At 38.4% G+C, this 14401-nt stretch overlaps 1 protein-coding gene across 7 annotated transcripts in view; it reads left to right on the top strand.

Moving 5' to 3' along the window:
• The window catches only part of PPP2R3A (protein phosphatase 2 regulatory subunit B''alpha), a 233067-nt gene that overhangs the window by 77294 nt on the left and 141372 nt on the right, over positions 1–14401 (top strand). For 6 of the 7 annotated variants that reach the window (XM_070794422.1, XM_070794418.1, XM_070794439.1 and 3 more), the window contains one exon: positions 10838–11104. In XM_070794422.1, the coding sequence (XP_070650523.1) occupies positions 10838–11104 (267 nt within the window). Of the gene's footprint in view, positions 1–6631; positions 7287–10837; positions 11105–14401 lie in introns of those variants that run through there. The other variant, XM_070794435.1, reaches the window with a different exon arrangement.

The raw sequence follows: 14401 nt of genomic DNA, 5'->3' as shown, positions 1-14401 counted from the left end.
TTCCCAACCCAGGGCTCAAACCCAGGTCTCCAGCATTGCAGGCAAATTCTTTACCAGCTGAGCCACAAGGGAAGCCCTACCTTTCCTTGATTGTAGTCATCTGCCAACCCCACGTCCCTTCCTTGATGATTTTAGCTCCTGGCTGTTTGACCCTTTTCAATACTACTTGCCAAGATTCTTGTGAGTTTTCAGTAGATGAGGCATCCAATCCATGAGCTTCTCAGTTCTTTGATCTCTCCTTCAGTGAGCTTGTCGTCTGCCCTTCTTTAGCTAGTCCTTCTCTGGTCCTGTTTTTATGTCAGTAGCTTTAGAAGTGTAGTTCCCAACTAACAGCATTAGCATCACCTGGGAACTGGATAGAAATACATATTCTCAGGCCCCGGCCCCTTTCTCCCCTGCAGTCATCAGTTTTTTCCCTTTGATCATTCCATCAACTGATAAACATGCGCAGTTCTCTCCTCTTTAAAACCAGGCATTCAAAAGACACTTTGGCATGCAGGAGATACAGCTCCATCAGCTATTATATTTGCAACATAAAGATCATCCCTAGGGTCTTTGACCATCAATTCTAGCCTTCTCTTCTGACATCTCTTAATTCACCCCAAATTACTGAGAAACCGTACACATGCACACCCCCCACAAAGACACCGGGGCAAGGTATTTAGGGGGGCAAGGTATGTTACAGTACTGCCACTGTGCGTTCACTGATACTCAACATGGCAGTGTCAGTGGATTAGAAACCCTCTATTCCTTCTAACTTAAGTTGTCTGACATATTTATGAGCCCAAAATGAATTTCTTATGCTCTGTAATGAGCAGTCTCTACTTGAAGTAATTACTGAGGAAGAAGAAAGGCAGACTAAAAAGTACAGTACTCTAGGAACCAGAAGTTGTAGACATCCAAGAATTATCATATGTAATAATTTTAGGTTCTTAATTATCTCTCCCTGCCCCAGATCCCAGAAGAACATCTACTCCAAGTGTTAGGAACACTGAGAGGTAAAAATACTAGATTTGTGGGTTCTTTGTCTTATGGGTCATGGAATGTGTTCCTATCATTTCGATGGCAGTTGAAGCAAGACATAGAAATGCTTATCAGATCTGCTCCTGTTTTTCTGCAACCAGTGAAGTTAAGGCTAGAGGAGCAAAGAAGCCACAGATCACCACAGCCACCCAGCCTACATTCCCCACTCCAGTGCTTCATTACTTAAGAGTAAATAATGTTACTGGCAAAACAGAGCAAGCTATTAAATAATGCAAAGACACCAAGTTGGAGCATAAATGAGGATATAAAAATTTAGGATTAAGAGTAATTAACTAATTGGCTTATAATCAGTTTTCTCTGTTAAAGCTTTATGATGATATTTTAAGCAAAGTCTGTGATTCCAAGTTATTATACCTTTTTTTTAAATTAATAACTGCTTTGCCAGTTAGAGCCAAGATGAGAAAGACTTTTTAAAATTGAAATATAATAGTATAAAATTTACCCTTTTAAAAGTGCTTAATTCAATATGTACGGCTGAGTCCCTTTGCTGTCCACCTGAAACCTATCACAGCATTGTTAATTGGCTATACTCCAATACAAAAATTAAAAGTTAAAAAAATAAAGTGCCTGATTAAGAATCACTACATTGTACACCTGTAACATATAATATTGTACATCAGCTGAACCAACTATATGCCCTGTCATGTTTATTATATCACTTTATGTTTATACATTAATAAAATACAACCATACCAAGTGCATAATTCATAGGTTTTTAGTATCTGCTCTGCTAAGTCACTTCAGTTGTGTCTGACTCTGTGCGACCCCATAGACGGCAGCCCACCAGGGTCCCCCGTCCCTGGGATTCTCCAGGCAAGAACACTGGAGTGGGTTGCCATTTCCTTCTCCAGTGCATGAAAGTAAAAAGTCAAAGTGAAGTCGCTCAGTCGAGTCCGACTCTTCGCATCCCCATGGACTGCAGCCCACCAGGCTCCTCCGTCCATGGGATTTTCCAGGCAAGAGTACTGGGGTGGTTTTTAGTATATTCAACAAGATTACGTAACCATCAGCACTAATTCCAGAACATTTTCATCACTTCACAAAAAATTTGTGTTCATTAGCAGTCACTCCCCATCCCCCCAGCCACCAGCCCCTGGCAATCACTAATTTTTCCATCGCTATGAATTTGCCTATTTTGGACATTTCATGTAAATGGAATCATACAATATGTGGTCTTTTGTGTCTGGCATCTTTCACTTAGCAAATGCTTTAAAGGTTCATCATGTAGTATGTGTCAGTATTTCATTCCTTTTTATGGTTAAATAATGTCCCATTGTAGGAATATACCACATTCTGTTTATCCATCAATCAACTGATGGCCATTTGGGTTGTTTCCACTTTTTGGCTACTGTGAATAACACTACTATGAACATTCACATACAAGTTTTCATGTAGACAGAAAGGCTTTTGATTTAGCATTTTCAAGTTTTTCAAAACAGGCAGCTTCCTTTTTAAAATCAGAAGTACCCTCCTCATGTAGCAGAACTTCCTCTTTAATATGTAACTTTTTTTTCTCCTGTAGCATCTTATGAGCAAAATCTTTTGATGTGAATTTAGAATGACTCTGCTGCTTTCTGGACCTGGTTCTGATCTTCACCTCAACACAGGTCCTCACAGCTGAGCTGATTTCCAGGCTTGCACTCAGATGTTGATGGTTTTGCTGCATTGTCTATTCCAACCAGGTCTTAACTCTGAGACCTTGGTGGATGCTGTTCTCTCAGTCTCCAAAGTCATCTTCATTTGAGGCTGGTTTGACTTTACATGTTGGTTTGTAAAATAAAAGCTAGACTTATTTTAGGACAAAATGTTGCATACACAACATTAACTGTTTAGCAGTTTTATATAATTCAAAATAAGTGATTTACATCTTCATCAGGTATTCAAAATTTTCTCTATCTTGTGTAATCAACCCATTTTTCTTTTCTTAAAACATCCCATAGAACTGGTGGGGAAGGGCAAAGAGTCGTGAAAGGATTTGGAAAGCTCTGGAAAATCCATCCTGAGTTTCAAACTAAGCTTCAAAAAGTGAATTCTACAAAAACAGAATATGTTGGTGTCATATACAGTTTTATCCTCTGTCTCCTCCCACTGTCACCCTCCTTCAGGATGCAAGCTCTTTCTGGACTCACGCCTCAGTTCTGCAGGTCATTTCAGGACACGATGAAGGAATATCTTTTCTCACTTGATATACTGGAGGCTACCCTAAAACAATTCTTTAGTTTTTAGAGTCATTTCAGAGAGATCAGCCTCTCTTCTATGTACCCCTGCCAGGCAGCCTGTAAAACCCTGTAACTCAAGAACGCACCACCAAACTTGTTCTCTTTGAGAAAGGTTATCCTCCTTATTCAAGCATGTTTGCTCTGGGAGAACATATATAGAATGATAAGATAGGAAAGGAAGCCCAGCTGAGGCAGCTGGATCTTGAGGTAGCACCTGATCTATCCCAGTCGTTCTCAGAACAAGAGAGCACCAGTCTTTTCTCATCCTCTAGTCAGCACAGCTGCCCTGAAGACCCAGGTTTGGCCTGTGGTCCAGACAGGACAACCTGGGTCTTCAGGTAGTGTATGCACATGAATGATTTGCAGGCCAAAAAAGAGATGCAGGTTGCTGTGCAGGAGACACCTACTGTTGGCTAGCTCTCTTGCTATGAGAGACTTCATGTATGCTGCAGAGGGCAGGAGAGAATATCTCATGGTTTATTCCAGAAGGACACTGGGAAGACCCTTACAGTCCACTCTTTCCATTAAAACTGCCCAACTTTCCATCTTTTCAAGTTGAATTTATAAACTATAGTTTTCTGTTCTTCCTCATTCTGTTTAGTCCCTCCAGGGAAACCTCTCACCTAGAAACAGCTTTTCCCTTCCAGCACCCAGCCTCAAGGGTTGTATACTTTTCTCTGTGATTAAAATAGAGAAGAGAGTAGATTATAGGCTGTGTTTGAATTAATAGTGAAATTCCTTATGTTTGACCCTTTCCCAGTAAAGAAGAGGTCACTCTAAAACCCATGTTCTTTGCTGCTGTGTTCTAGTTATCATATACTTCTTGAAACCAGCTCACATTCTCAGATTCTTTCTAGAACCAAGCAGGTATACTTACATAGAAACACAAGTAAATAAGATAAAGGCAAATAAATTTCAAAATAGTCTTTCTCCATCAGTAACTCATTGCCACAGACCATTTCTTCCCTAACTCCCTTTAGGGGACCTGGCCTTTTCTCCCCTCTGAATATTTGGGAAAGCACTTGGATAAATAAAAACTTAGAGCTTATTTCGCCATCAAAAGACACAGAGAAATGTTTTCTTCTTGCCTAAGAGGGATAGCAGGCCAGACGTTTAACCACTGTTCTGACTTTGAAACTCAAAAGATTTATGAGAAGTAAATGAAATGAAAGTATTCATTGTCCTTTGCTCCAAACTGAGATTGTGCTAGGTGCAATGAAGAAAGGATCACTTCTTTATCTTCATATCCTCAGCACTTGGCAAAGTAACTGCATATTAAAAGCATCAGAAAAATATTTGTTGAATGATTGAGTGACTTTAAAATTGACCATACCCTCAAGAGTTTAGACACTTGGAAAATATTGTCAGGTTATAAAATATTACAGTAGAAGCCCATTTACCTGAACATGATTGGGTTATGGGTAGTTACTCAGTAGGACATCATAAACTCTATGTATTCTGTAAAATGTGTATGTTAAACATTTTATTTTAACTCAGACTTCAAGTATTCAGATCTTTTCGTGTAGTGCCAAAGTCTTTTCTTTGGAAATAAGTGTCATAGTTGGAAATTGAAGTTTCATGACATCTTTCTTTAATAAATCATACTTAGTACATTTGTTCCCTTATTTCCAGGAACTTAAGTCAGCAGTAAAACAGTTTGAATGTAGATACCGTCTAGATTTTAATGTTTTTTTCTTTTATCGCACCAATAATTTAATTTTACAGTGACAGAATTTCAGTAGTTTTTTGCCTTTACTAAGTCTTATATATTCAATTTAGAGTCTTCCCCTCAATTATAAAAATATCAACTCTTTTTTCCACACTCATTAGTTTATGAATTGAATAATTACTGTGAAAAGTACAGCCAGTATAAGTAAGTGGGAATGAGTACAACTAGCTCTTAGCATTAAACTCAGCTACTGAGATAAGACACATGAGAGCATAACAGAAACTAAACTGTTAGCCATGAATCAGTGTGTCCAGGGCATTGGTGGTTTTCTTTTATAGATGAAATGGAGAGAGAGCATTGGCTCATCCAGAGAATAAATGGAATCATTCAAGAAAGATTCTACAGTATTTTATTAAGAGAATTGCAGTAAGGGGGCTTAAATAGGTAATCCTTTATGAAATAGGTAAAATTTGAGTTGAATTTTGAAGGATGGTTAATGTGTATATAATTTGAGGAGTGTTCTCAGGAAGGGGATGAAAAGTCACCCCCCAAAGCCACAGGTTGATATTGGGAAGGGGAGAAATACAGCAAAGATGTGATTTTAATCGAAAAAGCATTATTTCACAAGTCTAAAAACCCAGTTGCATTCATAACAAACTTATTAAATGTTTTAATTTAGAGGTAAATAATGAAGGAGGAATTAGAGTATTACAAACAAGAGTGTAGGGGAAGCCACCTAGCTCAAAGAGTCAGCCTGAAATGAGGAAAATTGGGGGCACAAAGGAAAGGCCCAGGTTAAAGCATTAGCCCAATGCTTTCAGTGTAATCCTCTTTCAATCAGAATATATACCAAAAACTGTCAGGTAAGATTTTGTATGAGGGGAGAATTCTACAGCTTAAGAAATTTGAAGACTATGGATTTAGATATATAAGCCAAATATACATGTTACAAAATGTTGTCAAAACTGAAGAATTTAATTCCCATTAATTAGACAAAGGTTCAGCAGAAGAGAATCATAAGTTCTTTTTGGTTTAGGGGGTTTATTTGGTAATATTTGATTTATACTTTCAATTAGTAGAAAATCAATATGGATTTAAATATGGGTGATTGAAAATAAATATTGAATTCTGAATATTAAATATGACTGAGTACTTGATTCACTTGTAAATAATTAAGGCAGCTATTCAATAGATGATAAAATAATAGAATATATTTTAAATCTGAGAATTCTTCAAAGCTTCTTAAGAAAAACAAGTCTCACAAATTCAAGATCTGTTATGTCACTGCTGTGTGATCATCTTTTGTACCTTTACTATAGCCAAATTTCATTCACCTCTCTGCATCTAAATCTGCTTTCTTTTGGAATTCTGTCACTTTCTTTGACAATAAATTTTCAAATGTATCCAGATTTAGAATCACTTCAGAAAAGTATATTTGATCACTAAGATAGTCTTCTGCAAACAAACCAGAAAATTTTTTTAATTTTAAAATCTGAGACGTAACAAATCTCTTTGTATATTCCCATTTGAGGATAAAAGTGTTTTTCTCCATATTTTTCTCCAAACATCCTGTGGATATATCTAGAAGGTGTTGGATATTTGCTTCCCTCCTAATAAGGAAATTTTTTAAAATTAAAATGATAGTTAAAATGATAGTTTCACATTTGAAGTGCAGCATTTTTTTTTTTTTTTTTTTGTCATAAAATATTAAGTAACAAAATCAAAAATCCTCTACACATTCTCTTCTGGCTTGAGCAGGAGCTGTTTTATGTGGGGTGACACCTCATATACTCTTGAGTTTAAGAAGTTAGCTTTATCTGAGAAGTCACTATTTTTAGGTCCAGCTGTAATGTTTCTAACTTTGGTGTGCAGAGTAGTGGGTGCTTCCTTTCCCAGAAGGCTCTGTATTCTCTACATGGGCAGGTCAATTTGACATAAAGCTACCTACGCGGAGCAGCAGGCCCATTGCAGCCCGTTTCTTACTTGAAAATTATGAGCAGGTCTTGGGAGCCACAGGCTTTACTTGGGAACCAGCTGCATGTCAGTACAAGCATGGATTGTGGTCCCTGGAGGCTGGGAGAGCACAATGCTTGAACTTAATTTCTTTGGGAGATAAAGAAGAAAAAAATACCTTTCTACCTGACAAGACTGACAACGTATTAAATCTGACTATCTTCAGAAGTGTGCTGGACAGTTGCTAAGTAAACATCCACTTTTCAAAGATGATGATCAAGGAAACATCTCTACGAAGGGACCCGGATTTAAGGGGAGAGTTAGCTTTCCTGGCAAGGGGCTGTGATTTTGTTCTCCCGTCACGGTTTAAGAAGCGGCTGAAGTCATTTCAGCAGACACAGGTTTGAAACTTGGGTGTTTCTTTTAAAATATTTTTATTACTAATAAAACCACCCAGTGAACTAACTTACAAATAATTTTACAGCTCACTTGATATTAGATCAAGGAATTAATCTGTGTCCTCTATTCAGCTATTTCCAGAAAGCTATTTGTAGAGAGATTCCAACAGGTTTAAAAATAGACCTTCTGGACCTGAAGTACAGTACTCACATTTTTCTCTTGTAGAGAGAGAATCCAGTTTTAGAGACAATAAATACAACTTAACAAATATTTTGTACTTTAGAATTTTTCATAAAAATATCTTTGAGAAATTAGAATTTCCATATTAAAAGCCTGTTTGCACTTTGAATCAGTAGACTAAATTTGTTTTAACATGCATACATCTGTAATCTTTTTTAAAAAGGAATATTGATGCTAATAATCATGGTTTTTTGAAAAGACTATTTTTACATATATCAGCAGTTGTGTGTGTATGATATACTGTGTATAGGTAATAAAGCATGGCAGTTACTTCTGGGTTGTAAAAGAATGTCTTCCCTCAGCTGTGAGGTTGAGTCATTTCTGTCTGCAGAGACCAGGCTTACTTGCTCACAACCATAGGTCTAGTATCTCACGAAACAAGTTGCCTGGCATTGAATACAGTACAAATTGTGAGCCATATCATGACGGGCATCCAGAATCCAGCAAGAAACCACAGTTTCATAGTTATTCTGACCTACACTAATTTCAGATTATTTGACTGAACCATGTGAAATTGCTTTTTTAAAAACAGGTAAAAAATGGTCAAATATTGGAAATGCTACACTAACATAATAGCGTTACGGTTCTGTCCAGAATGACTGCCTAAATGATACTGTAAGGTTCTGGAGAGCTGAGATGCTTTGCACAGCTAATTCTCTTTATCTCTTTTAATTCTCTTGTAATCCTAGATATGAATGAAAAAGTTTTATCAAAGTGGGCAGATGCTAAACTTAGTAAATCTGACAAACTTTATATTACTGTTTTAGTCTGTAATGTTGTAAAGTGTCAGTTTTATTAAACTCCTTTAAGGATTAAATTATACGTCTCCTATTGAACTCAGTAAAAAGTAAATCAGTATACCTGAAAAGTTCAGAATAAATGCATTCTTTTTCTTTTCCCTTTAAATGTTAATATCAGTTTTATTAAATATGGAATTACACAGTGAATTAATAAATACTTGCCTATTAGTGAACTGCTCTACGTTAAGTACACTGAGGAAAGCAAGGTAGGCTATTATATAATTGAATATTTTCCTATTCAAATTAAAACTTTGACAGATGGCCTGGGTTTGTTCTGAATGTCACTTACTTCTGTCAAAGCAAAAGCAAAAACAATGAAAGGCTTGCTCTAAACCTTCTCCAGTAGTGTGTGTTCACTAGACTAGTGAGTTGCATCTCCACTGGGACTGTGGCCTTAATCCTATGGTTATAACTGCCCTGAAGTTATCCATAACTGCCCTGGCTGTCACACTGTGGGCAACATTTTGGGGAAACAAAAAAGACTTTTGACAATTGTATGCTTGTAGTCTCACAAATCTCTTTAGAATTTTAGAATAATAGAAAGGAAATGACACTTAATACAAATGACCTAAGTAAAGCTGCTGAAGAATTATATGCCTTATTTTAGAAATTTAAGAATGGTTTCTTCTGTTATTGACTCATAGGACTGTGTAATAATAGTTGCGGGTTTAGCACCAAGGCAGAGAGAAATATTACTTAGAATAGATTATCAGTTTGTTGACTTGAAAGTACTGTGTAAACTTTAAATTGCCTTACAAGTGTAAATTATTATCTTATTTGTTATTGAAGCTGAAAGACCATGCCACGTTATGTTTAATCTTTTGAGAACCCCATCCTTTGGCATCTTTGAGCCGTTTCCCTGTGTTACATCCTGTAATTTCCTTTAATCCTCACAACAACCTTCCAAGAAGAAGGGGTTATAATCTATTTTATTACTGAAATTCTGAAAGGTTAAGTAACGGTCCTGAGGTCACAGAGCTAGTAACCCATCACTGTTTTTTGTTAAGTTTTTCGTATTTCATTGGCATCACTTCCCTCTGCCACTTCTTCCTTGACTATTGCTTTATATGGGTAATATCCTTGTACTGCAGTAAAGTCTTGGTGTGACAACCGACCTTCATATCCTTAATAGTGTTAATATATGAGCAGACTCTACTCTGTGTTAATGTCAGATATTAACATGAAAAATGGGCCATGTTTAACAAAAGTAGGAGATTAAATCATACTTATCACATATTTATGTGAATGAAGCCTATCTTCCTGTAATACTCATGCTTTTCAAAGGTAGCTAAAAATTTTACCCTGAATTTAAAAAGCACATTATAAGTCCACATGTCAGAAGGGAATATGACATTCAGATCTGCTTCGTACTGATAAACCATTGTTCAGACTTTAGGAATGGCGTTAGGACATAGTTTAAGAAAGATGAACAGTGGAGTAATATTTTGAGTTCACAGGGAATTTAAAATAAATTTAGCTAGTCAACAGTCATATCCATTTTTCATACTTTATGTAGCATCTAATAGTACCATGCTCATGAGCTTTGATAGATAATTTGGTCAAAATTAAGAATAGAAATTAATCTCTGAAAATCTTCATGAAATCTTTTTTGCTTTTTCTGCTAGGAATCTCAGAACTAAATTTAGTCTTCATTGGTAAACTAAACTTTTACCTGAATAGTAATGTATCTCCCCACCCCTTTCCCTAAATCATGGATAATCTTAGTCTCCCCATTGCCCCCACTTTTTTATACTGTCCTTTCTGTGTCTCTTTATGGTTTACCACCTCAGGTCCTTTTTGGGAAAAGGGATGATATAAACTATTAATGAATTAATAAACTGTAAAGAGGGTTTGGCCATGGTGAAGTTAATAACCATGATCTTTGCCTATTGGGGTCTACCAGGAATGAGAGAAATGTGCATCTCAGAAAAAATGGCATGCCCCTGGTTGAAAGTAAATGAGCCTGGGAGAAGATATTCTAAAACTAAAATGCTTTAATTTTCTTAACAAAGACTTTCTCTGCTCAGACACTTGGAATGATTCTACCTAGATAAAGCCAAACCAAGGAAAAAGGTAGAAGGACCCACACACACAATATATTTTAGATCTACATATTTAAAGGGAACTCATTCTATCTGCCTGTTGAAGGACAGGTCAAAATGTACAGAAAGACCAAAAACAGTCTCCAAGAAGAATTTACTAATCCAGGTCCAACAGACTGAGAATTCACCTGGAGATCCTTTAATATATCAGCTGACATCACTCTTCCACATCCTCGTGGAAAACATACTGTAGGACTTTTTAAGCACAGATCTGTGTAAATTCAGGTATTGGCAGATAAGTAATATATCGATTGATTCAGTGTAGAAAAGCATTCCCTCAGAGCATGCCTGCCCCCTCGAGTAGAGTGAGCTCTTCATCTATACTGCTTCTATTTAACTTCCTATTACTGGTGAGGATTTTCTAGTCATACATACTGTTTAGAATTCTTGTGTCTCATATTTTCCTTACAGATTCAAAATAAACCAGAAAAGAAACCTGGAACACCACTTCCACCTCCAGCCCCCTTTCCAAGTAGCCCCCGACCTCCCTCCCCTGTTCCTCACGTGAATAATGTTGTGAGTGCAACATTATCCATCAACATTCCACGGTTCTACTTTCCTGAAGGACTCCCTGATGCCTGCAGTAATCATGAACAAACTCTAAGCAGAATTGAAGCTGCTTTCATGGATATTGAAGATCAGAAAGCAGATGTTTATGAAATGGGAAAAATTGCAAAGGTAATGTAACTACTAAATGATGTATAATCTCACTTTTTCTAGCTATCCCAATCTCCCTCTCTTTACTGCCTCCTTGCTCTCTATTTTGAAGCATGTATAGAAGGGTTTTTTTTCCACATTGAAAAAAATATATTTGATACTGATATATTAGCTGTGGTACAATTTGAAAAAAACCCTAGTGGTCTCCCAGTCCAACCTCCCATTTAATATGGGAATTTCATTCATGGCATCACCAAAACATAAATTTCCTGCTTGAGTGCCTTCAGTGACAGGAGACTCACTCCATTGCCAAGCAGCCTGTTCCATCATTAAATAGCTTTACTTGTTAGAAAAAATCCCCTTGTTGAATACAAATCTCTTTTTTTATTCTCATTCGTTGATCATAATTCCTTGCCCTGAAGCCAGACAACGAACTATTAGGCGAACTCAATGCTGGGATTCTTCTCAGAAATAGATGGATTTGTTATTGCAAGTCTTTGATACTTTTCAATACATCCAGCTGCTTCTAATTTGAGCTCTTAGTCCCTAACCCTTGGACTACTGTAGCACCTTCGGTAACTGGATTCTGCACTTCCAGCCTCCTCCTAGAACAGTTAATACTGAGCATAACCACCAGTTTATATTTGTTCATGTCATTCCCCAGCTCAGCAAAATGCAAGGATTCCTACCATCTATAGCAGCAGTCCCCAACCTGTTTGGCACCAGGGACCGATTTCATACAGAAGACAATTTTTCCATGGAACAAGGGGGTGAGGGAGGGATGGTTTAGGCAGTAACACAAGTGGTGGGGAGCCGCAGATGAAATTTTGCCTGCCTGCTGCTCACCACCTGCTGTGCAGCCCAGTTCCTAACAGGCTAAGGACCAGTACCAGGGTTTGGGGACCCCTGAACTATAGGATGCTTTGTTTCGTTTGGGTTCTGTTTTGGTCATGCACATACACTATTCTGAAGAGTCAGATCCAACCTCAGGATTTAGCAGTGGTCTCCAGCTGTGCTTCAAGAGACAGAGGGGTTAGCAGGGTAAGGGCTGCATGTGGGCAAGGAGACACCAAGAGGGAGTTCCCAAGGCCCCATGCACCCTTCTACTCGGAACACTATCTCTGTCTTCAGGAAGCATATTTAAAAGTTTGAAAACTACCACTTTTGTGGGTAAAATCCACACTACTATTCCTTGTATCCGCCTGACCACCTGTGCCTGCCTCTACATCTGGGCTTTCATGCTTCTCCCCTCCAAAATGGACTTCTACTGTCCACTCCCACATCACCATTCTCTAAGACTCTGCCCTGTCATGCCCCCTCTGCTTTCCTACTTCTAACCCCAGAACATTTGTTACTGCTGTTAATTTGTAAGTAGAGTGATTTTCAAGAAAATGAAAAAGAATTCTTTATTTTTTTTACTCCTTTTTTCATCATCCCCCAGTCTTGCTTTCTTGTTGACACCTTAGGTGTTTCTAGTGAAAAACTAACTCTTTCATTCTAGAAATAAGATCTCACCTATTTCCACTCTATTGCAACATGAGGAAACTGATATCCCACAAGTATGTACCTGAGGTCACAGTTTGTACATGTCAAGAGACATGTCCTCTGACTCCTGCATCATGCTGTTTCTACCTTATCTCCCCTGAAGTGGGCTAATGTGAAATCAGCCACTCCTACTAAGCAGTATCCACTCAAATAAATTATAAGCTCTTCAGGGCATTTGCAATTTTTTACCCCATGCTTTGAGAGATGACTATTTTATTATGAATCAAGGTGGTAAATTATCTGAATGGGCTGGAATGTTGAACCTAAATCCAAGAGAGAGAATTTAGCAGAGATGAATTAAATCTGCATTTGAAGATAACATGTTAATCACATAAATGCCAAACAGGGTGTGTCTAACATGGCAATGGTTTGCGTAAGAGAGGCAGGAGGCTTCTTGAACAAGTTTGAGCAAACAAGCGGGAGAAACTGCAGATTGAGCACCGTGATATTTCCTTGTGCTGTGCTGGGCTCCCCATATCTGGAGAGCCAATCCAAGGGATCAGTGCCTCACTGTCAGAGACCTGCAGCCTGCTCTGTCTTGAAGGTCTCAGGTCAACCTTCGTCCTCTTGAATATTCCCAGCCTCTGCCTGAGGAGCTTTCCTGCATGCTGCCTCCACCCTCCTGCTCTGGTGCTCCCACCTGGCTCCCTGCCTGTGGCTCAGTGGCCCACCAGCACTCCACAGTGAACGCACAGTCAGAGGACAGCAGGGAGCCTGAGGACTCCACGTGGTCACGGGGAGTGTAGGAAAAGAGTGTAGTCAGGTCAGGGAAGGGGTTGGTGCTGGGGAGTCAGAGGGAGGACTTTCCTGTTCACAGACAGTGAGGATCTATCTGTAGGTGGCATCAGGAAAAACTGCCAGTGTTATAGCTGACAACATAGAGAAGTTTAAAAAGAGAAAACTGGGTCTTCCCTGGTGGCTCAGGGGTAAAGAATCCACCTGCCAATATACAGGTTCTATCCCCGATCCGGGAAGGTCCCGCGTGCTGCAGAGCAACTAAGCCTGTGTGCCAAAACTATTTAGCCTTTGCTTGAGAGCCTGAGAGACACAGCTATTGAAACCACATGGCCTACAGCCCATGCTCACAACAGGAGAGCCTACCACAGTGAGAAGCCTGTGCACCGCAACTAGAGAGTAGCCCCTGCTCGCAGCAACAAAGACCCAGCACAGCCAAAAATAAATTTTTTTTAAATTTTTATTTTATTTTTTAACTTTACAATACTGTATTGGTTTTGCCATATATCAAAATGAATCCACCACAGGTATACATGTGTTCCCCATCCTGAACCCTCCTCCCTCCTCCCTCCCCATACCATCCCTCTGGGTCGTCCCAGTGCACCAGCTCCAAGCATCCAGTATCGTGCATCGAACCTGGACTGGCGACTCGTTTCATATATGATATTATACATGTTTCAATGCCATTCTCCCAAATCATCCCACCCTCTAAATTTTTTAATTATAAAAAAAGATAGAAACTTGTTTAGCCATAGTAACAGTCATTTACATAATAATTTACTGTTTATACCAAATTATCATGTGGCACAATAGCCAGTATAGACATACATACCTGATTAACCTGAGTTGTGCTTGACTATAGTTCTAAATTCCATTCAGGGATGCCAAGCATTTGTGTTCATTGCCCTCAGACCTTAATTGTCAGTTTAGGTAGCAAAGTGAACTAACATTGCGTGTAAGATGAGGATGTGTGTATGATGACCTCACAAGTACTATATTAGCTCATTTTATTGGATTTTATCTCTTTATTCTTAAAAT

Source organism: Bos indicus, chromosome 1 (assembly GCF_029378745.1).
Source record: "Bos indicus isolate NIAB-ARS_2022 breed Sahiwal x Tharparkar chromosome 1, NIAB-ARS_B.indTharparkar_mat_pri_1.0, whole genome shotgun sequence".
In the NCBI taxonomy this organism is placed as follows: Eukaryota; Metazoa; Chordata; class Mammalia; order Artiodactyla; family Bovidae; genus Bos; species Bos indicus.
Note: the sequence above shows the minus strand (reverse complement) of the source record. Positions and strands in the feature narration are given on the sequence as shown.